This window comes from Pelmatolapia mariae, linkage group LG12 (assembly GCF_036321145.2).
Source record: "Pelmatolapia mariae isolate MD_Pm_ZW linkage group LG12, Pm_UMD_F_2, whole genome shotgun sequence".
NCBI lineage: Eukaryota > Metazoa > Chordata > Actinopteri > Cichliformes > Cichlidae > Pelmatolapia > Pelmatolapia mariae.
The window spans coordinates 34,343,547-34,357,338 of record NC_086237.1 but is presented as its reverse complement, the minus strand read 5'-3'; the positions used below and the strand labels follow the sequence as shown (position 1 = coordinate 34,357,338).

The following is a 13,792-nucleotide window of genomic DNA, read 5'->3' as shown; positions in this document are numbered from 1 at the left end:
AGGTTTCCTTGAATCTGTGACACATCTGAGTATGCACTTCTTTTCTCAGTCCTTGTGCATGCAAAAGGAGGATTGTGCACATTGCAAGTAAAATATCAAAAATATGTGTTAGTGAAATGCACGGTATATAGAAATACAGAATATCTGATGGCAGACAGAATATTTGAAACATTTTACATTCAACACAAACATATCTTCATAACAGATCATTTAGTTAACTGTAATAGCTCTTCTCAGATATTTATTGAATTGAGCAGCATCACATACTGTCCATATTTTTTTCTTTACTTTTTCATCTGTTAATGTATTTAGAAATTAAGATTTTAGGAATGAACACACTATCAGTTTGGATTTGAACATCTCCCACAGCTTTCCCTGACTCTGAATCTAAGTTGCACCATTGCTTTCAACCCCTGTTGAGATCCTCAGATGTTTGCAATCGGGTTTATTACATGCAGTCTTTATCTTCTTCTTTCCTTCAGTTCCATTGAACTGCTTTTACTTTATGAGTCACACAATGTTAAATTTTGTCCTCAGATGGTGAAGCCTTTCAAAATATTGTGGTTTTCAGATACTTTTATCTTAAACTGCTGCTTTTACGTGTCTAGTTTCCAGTGTCACCTCCTCAGTGTATCATTTCACACTAGCGTAAATTTATAGTGTTCTGCTTCTTGAACATAAACGTTATACCTTGCCAGTGAAAATATATGCAGATATATTTTTACTTATGTTCTCATTCACTGCTATATAATACCAAATGTAATTATAGTGCACAGAGACATTATGTAACACACGTGTAAATGAGCAGAGGCTGCATCATACAGTCGATTATGTAAACCCTTCATTATGAAAAGAGATTTAAGTGGTATATATATATATATTAGAACCTTTTTATCTTCATTTTAAATGTTGTATCTTACATTTAAGCACAGTAGCTAAGCATAACAGGCAAAAACTACAAACAAGCATGGTGTTGTTTTATGTTGATGTCCTCCATTATTACCGAAGGCAGACCCCTGCAGCAGATTCATTAAATTGTTTCCCATTAATTTCCTTTCTAGGGAAACATTTGGGAGCAGATCTTCCAGATTTCCTTCATACTGGAAATGATCAACACAGTGCCGTTTATAATCACAGTGAGTAACTTAATCAGTTCGCCTTGTCCACAAAACAAGATCTTCAAATATCAGATATGTACAATTTTGAATTTAATGAGAAACTACCTAATGTATTTAAATTTCTTTATTATTTGTATTGGGGATTGTAACTTCATGTTATATATGAGGTATGTTAACTAAATATCCCTTTACTAATATACTGTATATTTTCACCCTGTCTCTTTCTTTTCTTCTTTAAGATTTTCTGGCATCGATTAAGAGGCATATTCGTCCCTGTGTTTCTTAACTGCTGGCTAGCCAAAGGTGCTCTGGAGAATATGATTGTAAGTTTTTTGCCAATGTAAATAAAGCGTGTGTTGCATCTTACACACTAAAGCTTCATTGTACTAGAGAGAATAAACAAAACTGTATGTTTTCTTTATTACTATCGGCTTTGAGGTTAAATTATCTGCCCTCTAGCAGCCATATTAGAGCTCATGAGTAACATTGTGTAAGTGCTCAGTGGCTTGATACAATGTAACAAAACAGAATTTAATTGACTAGGCTAATTCATTTCTTTCTGGTTAGCTGGCACTCTCTTTTTGTCGACACTGATATGTGCACAAAACAACATATCTTTTTGAAGCTACATTTGTCTGTGTAACATTATTAGCAGTAACAATGGTTACTTTGATAAATTAGCCTGCTGTCTAATTAGCTGGCTACAGAGCTAACACTAGCCATGTTAATCATGTTCAGCTGACATATTTAGGAGAAAACAAAAGACATGTTTTTTTTAATCAAACAGCAGACTTTCATATTCATGTTGCAGTAGGCTTTCAGACATACTGTGTTTTCTCACTAGAAGCTTGCATAAAGAAGAAGCAAGCACTTTTTCTTTCTTTTGGAATTGACTGCATGTTCTTGAGGCTCGTGCACGGCATGCACAGCAGGTATCGTGGCCCTACACTGATTGGTCCACTTTATTAGAAATACCTGTTCGCGTTCTCATTTATAAAAATTTCTAATCAGCCAATCACACAGGGTAGGTAACTGAATGCACCTAAGCATATAGACGTGGTCAAGATGGCCTGCTGAAGGTCAAACCAAGCATCAGAAAGGGTAAAAAGGTTAATGTTAGTGATTTGAATGTGGAGTTTTTGGTGTCAGAGAGGCTGAAGTATTTCAGAAACTGCTGATCTACTAGGATTTTCCCACACAACCGCCTCTACAGTTTACAGAAAATAGTCCAAAAAAGTGAAAATATCCAGTGAGCATTAGTGCTCAAGGTGTAAATGCCTTGTTGATACCAGAAGTCAGAGGAGAATGGTCAGACTGTTTAGTAAGTTAGACAGTTAGGAAGGCAACAGTAGCTCAACCAGCCACTTGCTACAACCAAGGGATGCAGAAGAGCATCTTTGAGCAAAACTAACTTTGAAGCAGACAAGCTACTGCAGCTGAAAACCACACCAGGTGCCACACCGAGGGAACTGAGGCTACTGAAGCTACAAAACTGAGTAAAAGAAGACTGGAAGAAACATTACTAGGTCTGAGTGTCAATATTAGTGGTTCAGGCTGCTGCTGGTGGTGTAATGGTGTGGGAAATACTTTTTTGCACACTTTGGGCCCCTTATCACTTATTGCTCATCACGTGATTCCTTTATGACTACCATATACCCATCTTCCTATGGCTGTTAAAGCAGGATACCACACCATGTCACAAAGCTCAAATAATCTCCAACTGGTTTCTTGAACATCACAATAAGCTCATTTGTACTCAAATGGCCTCCATAGTTCCCAGAGATTGCCGTCATGGATGTGGACCCAACAAATCTGCAGCAACTGTGAGTTGCCATCGTGTCATGATGGACAAAAATCTCTGAGGAATATTTCAAACACATTGTGGAATCTATTTCGTAAAGAATAAAGGTAGTTCTGAGGGCACAGAGGTTTCAACCCAGTACAAGCAAGGTGTACCTAACAAACTGGATAATGAGTGTATATTGTTTAAAGTTGCAAGTAAAGCAGTATATGTTTAGAGTACTACCCAATATCAAGAGCAAGTCGAGCCAAAGCAAAAAGTACAAGTGTGGGCACGGCGAAGTGTAATAAAGCACAGAGTTTACAGAAATCTGGTGTTGTAGTATTAGTGTTGCCCAGAAGGGTTTAACAGGTACATGAAATTCAAAGCAATTCCATTGGATCCACCTGGTGCAGTGTGTGCTCTCGCTGTGATTCAGATGAGACAGAGTAAGAGCGACATGCCAAGACGGTAGGTGGCAGATGGTTGAATCTGTGGCCAGGGGGGTGGTGGCAGGCAGAACATGCTAACAAGGTGCAAGTGAAAATGAGTCGTGAGCTGCCACGTTGGAAGATGGACAGTATGCTAATATAGGAGTACGTAAGAGATCTGAGCTTTGATTAATTAAATAAAATGATTTTAATTTGGTTTTGAAGGAATTTGTACGTGTGATGCAGATGCCCTTTTAATACTTTGTTTTGCAAATATATTTTGGTCCTGTTGTCCTTGAGAAATTGTTTGTTTTTTCTATCACAAGTGGAAAATGTGTTGTATTTCAATCAGCGGTATGACTAATGCACTAAACGGTTTTTGCACAGGAGAGTAGATCTGCCCATTTAAAAACCTCTTTTCTTGTGTCCAGAATGATTTCCATCGTGCCATCCAAAGGACCCACTCTGCCATGTTTAATCAGGTGTTCATCCTCATCTGCACCTTACTGTGTCTGGTTTTCACCGGGTGAGTCAGCCTCTGTTCTCGCTGTTAGTCACTGAAGTGCATCTCTGACCGCTGGTGCAAAATCTGTTCTCTGAACCTTGTACCACATCACCCCAAAAACATCGTCTCACAGTTGGTGGTCTGCATGGCTTTTTATCTGGTAGAAGCAATATATGTTGTAGAAACGAAAACCGGAAAAAGCAAAACATGTAGCTATTCAAAGAGCTGTTGAAAGCAGGCATTGTGAGCTACTGTTGGTTATTGGCAAAGGTTAATGTTTTTTAAGAGGTAGTATCCATGAAAGAGATACATATTTGCTACTGTTGCTGGAAAAAGAAATGCTTATAAAAATGCACTGATGATCAGCGTCAGAGTAAACAGACTTACAAACACTGTTATTGTATTGATAACCTTGTTTTCTTTATTGTTAATTGATTTTCTTGTTTTAAAACAGTGAATTTAATCAAAGTTGTGTTATTTCTGACATCATAGCTCTGATTCACTTTCCCCCAGCCCCAGACTTTGAAATGTCCAACTTATCCAAAAAAAGAAAAAAACACCTAATGAGCAGTCAGAGGAAACTGACAGAACAATCATGGTGTCACTTTAAATGCCATACTGAGGAGAAGCCCACGTTGGGCTGACCTTTGGGCCTTTGTTCTTGGTCAAATTGAATTGTAATATCCAGTCTAGACATGACTATATTACCATAGTGAAAGAGATTGCCTTAATAGAATATATCCCCTTTCATATGTTATATTTTAATTATCTTTACCGGTAGGACATTTGTCTGGTGTCATTGTATGATTCCTCGTTTTTATGCAGGGCTTGTGGGATCCAGCATCTAGAGAGAGCTGGGAAGAACTTGACCTTATTTGACTCGTTCTATTTCTGCATCGTTACTTTCTCCACCGTGGGCTACGGGGACGTCACGCCACAAATCTGGCCCTCCCAGCTGTTGGTGGTCATTCTCATCTGTGTTGCCCTGGTGGTCCTGCCGCTACAGGTACCAACTCTGTGCTAAATTAAAAACCAGCGATTCGCAAAGTGCAGTGAAGGGTTGCGGTTTGTTGTAAGCCTTTTGTTAGGTCTTTTTAATCACAAGGAATTCTTTAATATTCTGCATTCAGTGATGACCTTTGTGTGGGTATCATCAGATATTAAATGACATTTTCATGCTGGCCTGCAGCTCGTGAAAGTCTAATTTGGTCCTTCGCTTCTGTGACATTTTTTTGGCTGCAGAAGAAGTTTGCAAGTGCCAGTCAAAATCCTGGCTCACATTTGCTGCATCATTAGTCCACATATATACTGTGTTATTTATATTTAAAGACTGCGAACAGGTTCATCCCTTCACATGTCTCAAAAAGTTTCTGTCCCTGTGGAGCAAATTGAGTGAGAAATGGAGATGAACTCCCGCTGCTGCCAAATTACTCCACTAGTAGTTTTCACTCCATCTGTGTCCAGACAGCAAATCTATCTCTGTTTTATTATTTATTTCATTCTTGCTGCTTTTGACATCACTCCACTTTTGCTGTCATTGTGTCAGTTTGAAGAACTAGCATACCTGTGGATGGAGAGCCAGAAGTTGGGGGGGAACTATAGTCGACATCGGGCACAGACAGAGAAGCACGTGGTGCTGTGTGTCAGCTCGCTGAAGATAGACCTGCTTATGGATTTCCTCAACGAGTTCTACGCTCATCCCAGATTACAGGTACAATGAAAAGACCAAATGATATGTTAATATGCTGCTATTTTTGCTTATTTCCACTGTTTCCACTATATCTTCTATATTTCTATTGCATGCTTTAATCGTGAGCATGAGACATGAGACTGGTTGTGTAATTAGCTAAGTCAGTAGTACACAGTGACTATTCAATATAAAATAAGGCAAAACCTTTCAACTTGCCAGCCTAAGAATCAGCTGATTTTTCGCTCAGCCCGTCGAAGGACAGATGAACTGTATGTATTTTTTTCATAAGTCAGAGGAATCACTACTCCTCCTGCAGTATTTGGTAGAACTTAGTGAAACCTCCATGCAATGATATCCTAATAGGTCTTCACCTAAACTGTGCTCAAGGTCATATTTGTCATTCTCAGTGGATTTTAATTGTTATTAATTGGTCCATTACAGCTGACCAATGACAAGAAAACTTCACTGTCACTGTACTTCACACATACAGCACAACACAGTAACACAATAAGCTGTGCACTTTGATGGATATTGAGCTGGATAAGCTACCATGCCACTAAGGTACTGGTTTATATTATAACTTTTTATATTATAATTTTTTTGTACTTTAGTGGACGTTTTACTGTGAAAAAGTTGCAGCTTTTTTGTTTTATATAATTTTTTTCCTCAACATTTGGTATCAAGAAAAAAAGAGCACTTTGCCTGTGGATCGTGACATTGGAATGGGCGTAAAGTTGATTTGGTTGCAGTTGTCAGAGCTAAAATGTGTTCATCAGTCATGAAAAATGTATGTTATTTTCTCCTGTACTAATGAATTTATGAGGGTTTAAAAATGCTGGGAAAAAAATCAAAGGTCAGCTCATGTCTGTGTACTTCAAGGGGCTAAAAATCTTTGTAGTATGAAGGTAAAGGTTTTGCATGGCTTCATTATATATACACTTGGGACTGACTGACTGACTTTTCATAGATTTATCCAGGGTTTTTGTATTTCATATTTGTTTTTTGTGGATTTTAATTTTCTTGTTTTTTTCTCTCTTTCTCTAGGACTATTATGTGGTGATTTTGTGCCCGACAGAGATAGACATTCAAGTTCGTCGAATTCTCCAGATCCCCCTGTGGTCCCAGAGGGTTATCTACTTGCAAGGATCTGCTCTCAAAGACCAGGACCTGATGAGGGCCAAGTGAGTAAACACATAACATGCACATATTAAGACCAACACCTAAAAACAAAGCTCTTGCGCGTTATCTTTCTGAAAGGTTCAGATTTCAGTAGAGCTGAATCTGATTTGTTTTATTCGTTTTATTTTCTGGATACGACTTGGAATGTAATTTAAAGTGTTGCTTCTCAACCGGCAATGCAAAGCCATTGAAGTGCAGTTAGAGGGTGAGATACTTACAAATCAGCTTGGCTGGCCTCTGCTTTCACTTCAGTGTAATGCAATTTTACTCCACATCGATCATCTCCTCACTTCAAAGAGCAAACTCTGCACAGAAGCAGCGAGAGAAATTGTGACCTGTCAGTTTTGTTTGCGTCAATCAAACCCATTACTGCACAACCGGGGCATTCGTATCTCGTAGCTCGGCTGCAGATGTTGAATTACAGCCCTATATCCTTTTCTTTGAAAAGTCTTAAGTTTGTCCAGAAGTTCACTCCTCTTTTCCAAGAGGCCCTCTTTAATGTGCAGCTGTTTGTCATTTCGTACTCACCGATATGTGACCACACAGCCAGGTTACCTTCAAATGACTAATCTCTGTCGAGAACATGCAGAGGGTTGGTGTGACAGAAGAGGATGCTAGGAAGGGTGAGGTGGAAGCAGATAAAAAAAAAGAAGAAGCAGCTCCTGTGTTGCAAGCACTGCATTCTGATACGGTAGTGTTTTCAGAGATGAATTGGTCTTTTAACCTTTTGAGCCTTTGTAATGGCATATTAACGCTCATCTATGCCTGGCTTTAATTTAATGCACTGATCTGTTAAAATGAGGTACTTCACACCTGGTTGAATGACCTCTTTCCTGCCTTTCTATCTCTCTTTTGTGTGTCTCTTTCAATCTGTCAGGATGGACGATGCTGAGGCCTGCTTCATCCTGAGCAGCAGGAACGAAGTCGACCGAACTGCAGCTGTGAGTCTCATCCTAAACTGTGTCATGATAATGATTATTTCAAATGAGCAGTTTCCCTTTACACCCTACTTAATTTTGATATTTGCCAGGGAAGTTGTAGATGAAAATGAGCCACTGGACAAGTGAAATAACACAATTTTGTTCCCTCACAGGATCACCAGACTATTTTGAGGGCATGGGCTGCAAAAGACTTTGCTCCAAACTGCCCTCTCTACGTACAGATTCTCAAACCAGAAAATAAATTTCATGTTAAGTTTGCTGGTGAGTGTGCAAAGACTTCATAGCTTCTGAAAAACAGTCATTTAGCATGTTGTTGAGACACATGCCAGACTTTTTCTTAATATAAAAGGTTTTTGCAATTATTCCTTTTCAATCAGATCATGTTGTATGTGAAGAGGAGTTCAAGTACGCTATGTTGGCACTCAACTGTGTGTGTCCAGCCACGTCCACTTTAATTACTCTGTTGGTTCACACCTCCAGAGGACAGTGAGTATCCACCAACATTTATTTGCACTTATTATTTTTTCCACTTTTTTTTACAATTTTTTAAAAATACATTTAATTTACTTATTAGTTCAGCACGATGATGCAGTGGTTAGCACTGCTGCCTGATTATTTCTCTCATACTCCATACAACCAAAGTTTAGCTTACCCTGGTATTCTACTAGATTTTTTTGTCGACACCTGCTTCTTTTCATTTTCCTACACTAAACCAACCATATTTGATATTTTTCCAGTAAGTGTGTGTTACTGTAAGACAAATTACCCAGATAAAGTAACAATTATTTGGCAGTTAAACTAAATCTTGCATGTTTGGGTTGTATTATACTTAAGGAAACAAGTAACGGAAGCCCTGTGTAGTTTTTTAAGTGTTATCTGAGTTCTGTAATTGCTCTAGAAGACATAATTTGTCTGTAGCCTGTAGACATTATTTTTGGATTTCAAGCTAATAAGACCTATAAAAACCATATTTTTACTCCTTAAGAATTTACTCAACAAATGTCTTTGTTTCTGCCTTCATAGCAACTCAGCTTCTCTGAAATGTTTCTATTCAGTAAAATTTCTAATCTTCGCTTTGACTAAAGAGTTGAATATTTGTGGAGAGATTAAATCTCTCTTTGGGATTAATTTGAGAGGAGGATGACTGTGTGTTCTGCACACAGTCTTTACAGTTACACAGACTGCACTCGGTACAATCTCACTACTCTACTGTCACCACTACCCCGACTTGTCACTGTCGAGTCAGTGAACATTACACTTTTTTTTGTCAGGCCATAAATCTGGCTGGGTTTTTTTCACATTCCGTTCAATCCGCAGGAGACACACATCCATTTTCATTTCCATTATGGAAACTGGCCCCAGTTTGTGGCTTAGACAAGATGACAGAAGACTTAATTTGTTCCAGGTTTCAAATATAATTATGATGTACACAATCTATCTTACGTCAATGACCTTAAAGCCTGTTGTGTCCTGATATTGTTTGTGACTAGAGTTGAGGAGGCTGGGGAAAACAGGGTCAGAAAAGGTCATGAAAGGTTTGATTTATCAGTACTGAGAGACAAATAAAGTGTAATTTGATTTAAATGTCTTCTTTCTCTGACATTCAAACTGGTTCTGCGCCAGAGTTTAAGATCACAGTCTAAAATATAGTAAGAATGTAGCATGTATTTTAAAACTAGCAAAAAGACTATGGGACACGAAACATCAGAATGAATTGTTCTGTTAATACAAATTCAGGGAGGGGCAGTTATCACCGGAGCAGTGGCAGAGGACATATGGACGCTGCTCTGGAAACGAGGTCTACCATATCCGCTTGTGTGACAGCAAGTTTTTTGGGGAGTATGACGGAAAGAGTTTCACCTATGCTTCCTTCCACGCCCACAAGAAGTTAGTACATTTTCTTCTAGCTCAGTAGAGTAAGATCCTTTGACATTAGAGTAACATCTCTGAGAGCAAAAACCATGTTTGTGTCATTTTGACTTCAATCGTCAGGTATGGCGTGTGTTTGATTGGAGTTAAAAGAGAGGACAACAAAAGCATCCTCCTGAACCCCGGACCTCGCCACATCATGGCTGCCACTGACACCTGCTACTACATCAACATCACCAAGGAAGAGAACTCTGCTTTCATCTTCAAGCAAGAGGAGAAGCACAAGGGCCTGCCTGTCTCCGGGCTCTATGACGCCCCCTCAAGGCTACCCGTGCACAGCATCATCGCCAGCATGGGTAAGCCTGAAAGCCACAGGCAGGAATAAATGATGTTTACAAAAAGAGCAGCTGATAAAGGAAGCAGAGAAAATAGGAAGATGGGAGGGTTCTGTTTGTGTGCGTACTAGGCTCACTATCTGATGGCTGAAAGGGTTTCCATAGAAGAAGAGAAAATGGATGCTTTGTTGGTGGTTTACTCTAAATTGCACTCACACTGGGCCTTTCTGAATGCTTAGTGGTGGCTGCCTTGCTGATGCTTTATGCTTTCACTGACTGTTAAGCATGATGTTTTTCTACATGTTTTTTTTTTTTTTTTTTACTTTGTTGGCTGACATTGTTGTGTTGTGCTTTTTTTTTTTTTTTTTTTACCTGTGAAAGTTGATCAGGCCACTTCATTTGGTAAGTTTGTGCATGAGGCATCAATTTTCTATTATTCACACATTTTATTTGGAATCATTTGCACAATAACACCTCACACTTAGCCTAAAAATGTTTCAGCAGAATGATATATGTATAGTACATATATCAAATCTGATATTGTGCATATATCTTTGCCACATATCTTGTACAACTCTGTATCCAAATAAGTTAGGGTGCTTTAAGTAAAAAGAGTCTGCAAATATTTGCCTTTTTTAATTGATCAATTTGTTCTCTTTATAAATTTTTTAATAAACACAAGCTTTGAATAACGCTAATGCCAATATTTGCATTCTGTTTTAATCACCTTTTTTCGTCACAGCATCCTAACTAGTTGGAAACGATTATGCTTTATATAACTTATCTATCCATTTTTCATATTTACGATATGATGTATATCATACATCATAGGGATATATTTACTGACAGATATGCTAAGTCATTACTATATGCATGCTTTTCATGGTAGATGGTAGCTTTGTGCTTCAGAAAGCAATACATTTTCTCCTCAAGGTCAAACTGCTGAGACTCAAGAGAGTAGTAGGAATATTACAGGCCAAGATAATGAAAAGTCTCAAAATATACATAAAGCTGTTTCTATATAGCTTTACAGTTGTGATAATATAACCCAACGTGATTTCCAGGCACCGTAGCCATTGACCTGCAGCATCCCGATCCTCCTGAGGAAACCGGGAAACTTGCCCTCCCAACAGAGAACGGCGCTGGAAGCCGCCGACCGAGCATCGCCCCCGTTCTGGAAATCGCCGACTCCTCCTCCATCCTGCCCTGCGACCTCCTCAGTGACCAGTCAGAGGATGAGACCAACCAATCAGATGAGGAAGGCTCTGTAGGTTCAGAGTAAGTTGTTTGTTTTTTTTTTAACTGAAATGTTCCCATGGTATCCTTTGCTCTGTGCTTGATTGATCTCACCTCCCCTTCTCTTTTTTGTCTCTGAGCTGTTGTAGGATCAAAGATGGATGAGTTTGAAATAGGCATGTAATCAGTGTGTTGTGACGCTATTAGATGTGAACTAGTAGTGATGAATGTCTACATCATGTCAGTGAGGATAGCACCTTTTCTCAAGTGAGGCTCATGTATGCTGTCCCTGTATTGATTGCTGCTCTTAGCGCTCATTTATCAGTTAGCCAGGCAGAGTCACCCTGAAAGGGTTTTAGCACATCAGATGTAGGCCAAGGCCCATGTGCTTTATTTTCTCTGTCTATGCGGTTTCTTAAAAGTGAGATAAGTTCAGGATAGATTAGGTACTGATCCCTCAGCCCATGAAAACCAACAGCTGTTAGACCCAGACAACGGTGAGTTTCATAAAGGTGGACCTAACATGGTCCTTCTGACCTGTGAGCCTCTATTACTGCACCCGTTGACGCTTCAGTAGTTTTTCTTTTTTAAGAGTTGTCAGTGCCGCATAGAAGAAAATTCAAGGTCCCACAGTGCCATCGTGTGGTGATCAGTAGGTTTACATCTATGATCAGCTGGAATTTCTTTTATTGGCAAACTAGAGGGCATCCTGAAACTCATTAGGGTAATTGCAGCTGACACATTACAAATCAAGGAGCACAGAACCAAACGGACACACAATCAAGACTTGATTAAAAATAAATAAACTTTGTAATGGAATTAGTCCTAAAGGCTTACAAACATCTGTAATTATAGTAAAGCAGCTGCAGAATCTAATAATAAACTGAAAAGAAGAAACATTAAACTGGTGATAATTCACTTAGTTTATATTATAAAGTAGTGATGAAAGAAGGAAGAGGGAGTCGGTGATGCTTACAGAAATTTTGTAACAGTAGAAGCCTCTTCAGAATCTCCTTAAATAAAGTTAAAAATTAACAGTCGCATAATATCCTAAAATATGTCACCGCTGATATTTGCCTGATACTTCTTTAAAGCTTTAAAGGTGAGTTCTTTGAGTGTTTAAGTGTTTTTTTTCTGTTTCTTTTCCACAAGCTTTGTGAAGGGCTATCCCCCCAACTCACCCTACATCGGCAGCTCTCCAACCCTGTGCCACCTCCTACCACAGAAAGCTCCCTTCTGCTGCCTTCGCCTCGACAAGGTGAGACTCAATGAAAACTTGCAGTACAAAATCAACACTTTTTTAGACATCGGTTTTATCGTCGTCGTAAGTAACTGCCCTGTGGGTTGTTTCCTAAGCGCACAGGAATACTAGACCTTGACTAAATTTCTGTTGAATTGTCTGTCTCCATCCAGGGCTGCACACATAACAGCTTCGAGGATGCCAAGGCATACGGCTTCAAGAATAAGCTGATTATAGTGTCTGCAGAGACGGCCGGAAATGGTCTCTACAACTTCATCGTCCCTCTGCGGGCTTATTATCGGCCCAGAAAAGAACTCAACCCCATAGTGCTGCTACTGGACTACCCGTAAGACTGTTCAGTCTAGCATCCAACACATCCAGACCAGCATTTATTAGATTTTCTGACAGTGATGCGAAAGCCTAAAGCTTTTCAATATCACAAGAATTTGAGTCTTATAAAACTTGTTTTTTTGTGTGATTTTTAAGAATAATGTTGATGATAATATAACCTATGAAGGAGGCCCTCTCTTTGTTACATGGATGTCAGTGTTACTGCACAGTGTTGATGAAACTGGCTTATCATTATTGCGGTGCATGGACTTCTCTATAGGATCATTATTTTAGCAGTTTCAGATGTTACAGGCAGCAGATTATGATGCAGGCATGAAAATGACAGTAATATAATATCTCTATAAGGGCTTGTTTATTATACCTGGAAGGATATACTTGTTAACTTAGCCCCAACATTGAGAAAAAGCTGTGTACTGTATATGATTAAGTTCACCAAACAGAAAACTGGAGTGAATTTCAAGATTTACAAAAAGATTATGTTTGCAATTTAAGAAATTCAGTCAATCAGTGGATGACAAAAGATGAAATTATATTTTTTATTTCTGTTTCTTTTTTCTCTTCTTTTTTTTTGTATTATTCAAAGACCTCTGCAGTGTTTGTATGTTAGGGCATATATATTTTTGTGCATGCATGTTGCAGTGGTCCATTTTTTCTGCTCTAACCCACTGCGGGCTTCATTAACTTTGACCTAATTTCTGCAGTTTGCTGAAACAGATGAACTACAAAAACACAGGGCCAGGAAAACCAAGTGGCCCCCTCAGGGATTTAAATGTCAGGCAGTTTTTTTATAAATCCTCCAAATGCATTGAACAATTTATTTCTCTCTTAATCCATAATGAATTCAAACAAATCTTTCCTGCTCTCATCAACAGGCAAATTTCAGGAAATTACTTGTACAGTTTCGTAATCTGTCACTGGGGTTTACAAAGATAATTAGTGTGGGATGCTCAATTCATGTTTCCCGTTTCCCGCAGGCCAGACAACCATTTCTTAGAGGCCATTTGCTGCTTTCCAATGGTTTACTTCATGGCCGGCACAATTGATAAGTAAGTGTTTATATTATAAAAGAAAACACACTCGGTTAATTACCTAGCTTAATGTATGAAATAATTTTTCA

General features: G+C 38.8%; 1 protein-coding gene across 16 annotated transcripts in view; it reads left to right on the top strand.

Moving 5' to 3' along the window:
• Nucleotides 1-13,792, top strand: part of kcnt1b (potassium sodium-activated channel subfamily T member 1b) — a 77,847-nt gene that overhangs the window by 41,803 nt on the left and 22,252 nt on the right. For 11 of the 16 annotated variants that reach the window (XM_063488745.1, XM_063488742.1, XM_063488738.1 and 8 more), the window contains 16 exons: nt 1,062-1,136; nt 1,358-1,441; nt 3,761-3,855; nt 4,660-4,840; nt 5,381-5,545; nt 6,569-6,705; nt 7,581-7,644; nt 7,797-7,905; nt 8,022-8,130; nt 9,382-9,531; nt 9,637-9,869; nt 10,230-10,250; nt 10,913-11,126; nt 12,237-12,342; nt 12,498-12,670; nt 13,650-13,721. In XM_063488745.1, the coding sequence (XP_063344815.1) occupies nt 1,062-1,136; nt 1,358-1,441; nt 3,761-3,855; nt 4,660-4,840; nt 5,381-5,545; nt 6,569-6,705; nt 7,581-7,644; nt 7,797-7,905; nt 8,022-8,130; nt 9,382-9,531; nt 9,637-9,869; nt 10,230-10,250; nt 10,913-11,126; nt 12,237-12,342; nt 12,498-12,670; nt 13,650-13,721 (1,988 nt within the window). The remainder of the gene's footprint in view (nt 1-1,061; nt 1,137-1,357; nt 1,442-3,760; nt 3,856-4,659; nt 4,841-5,380; nt 5,546-6,568; nt 6,706-7,580; nt 7,645-7,796; nt 7,906-8,021; nt 8,131-9,381; nt 9,532-9,636; nt 9,870-10,229; nt 10,251-10,912; nt 11,127-12,236; nt 12,343-12,497; nt 12,671-13,649; nt 13,722-13,792) is intronic. The other 5 variants (XM_063488746.1, XM_063488744.1, XM_063488741.1 and 2 more) reach the window with 1 other exon arrangement.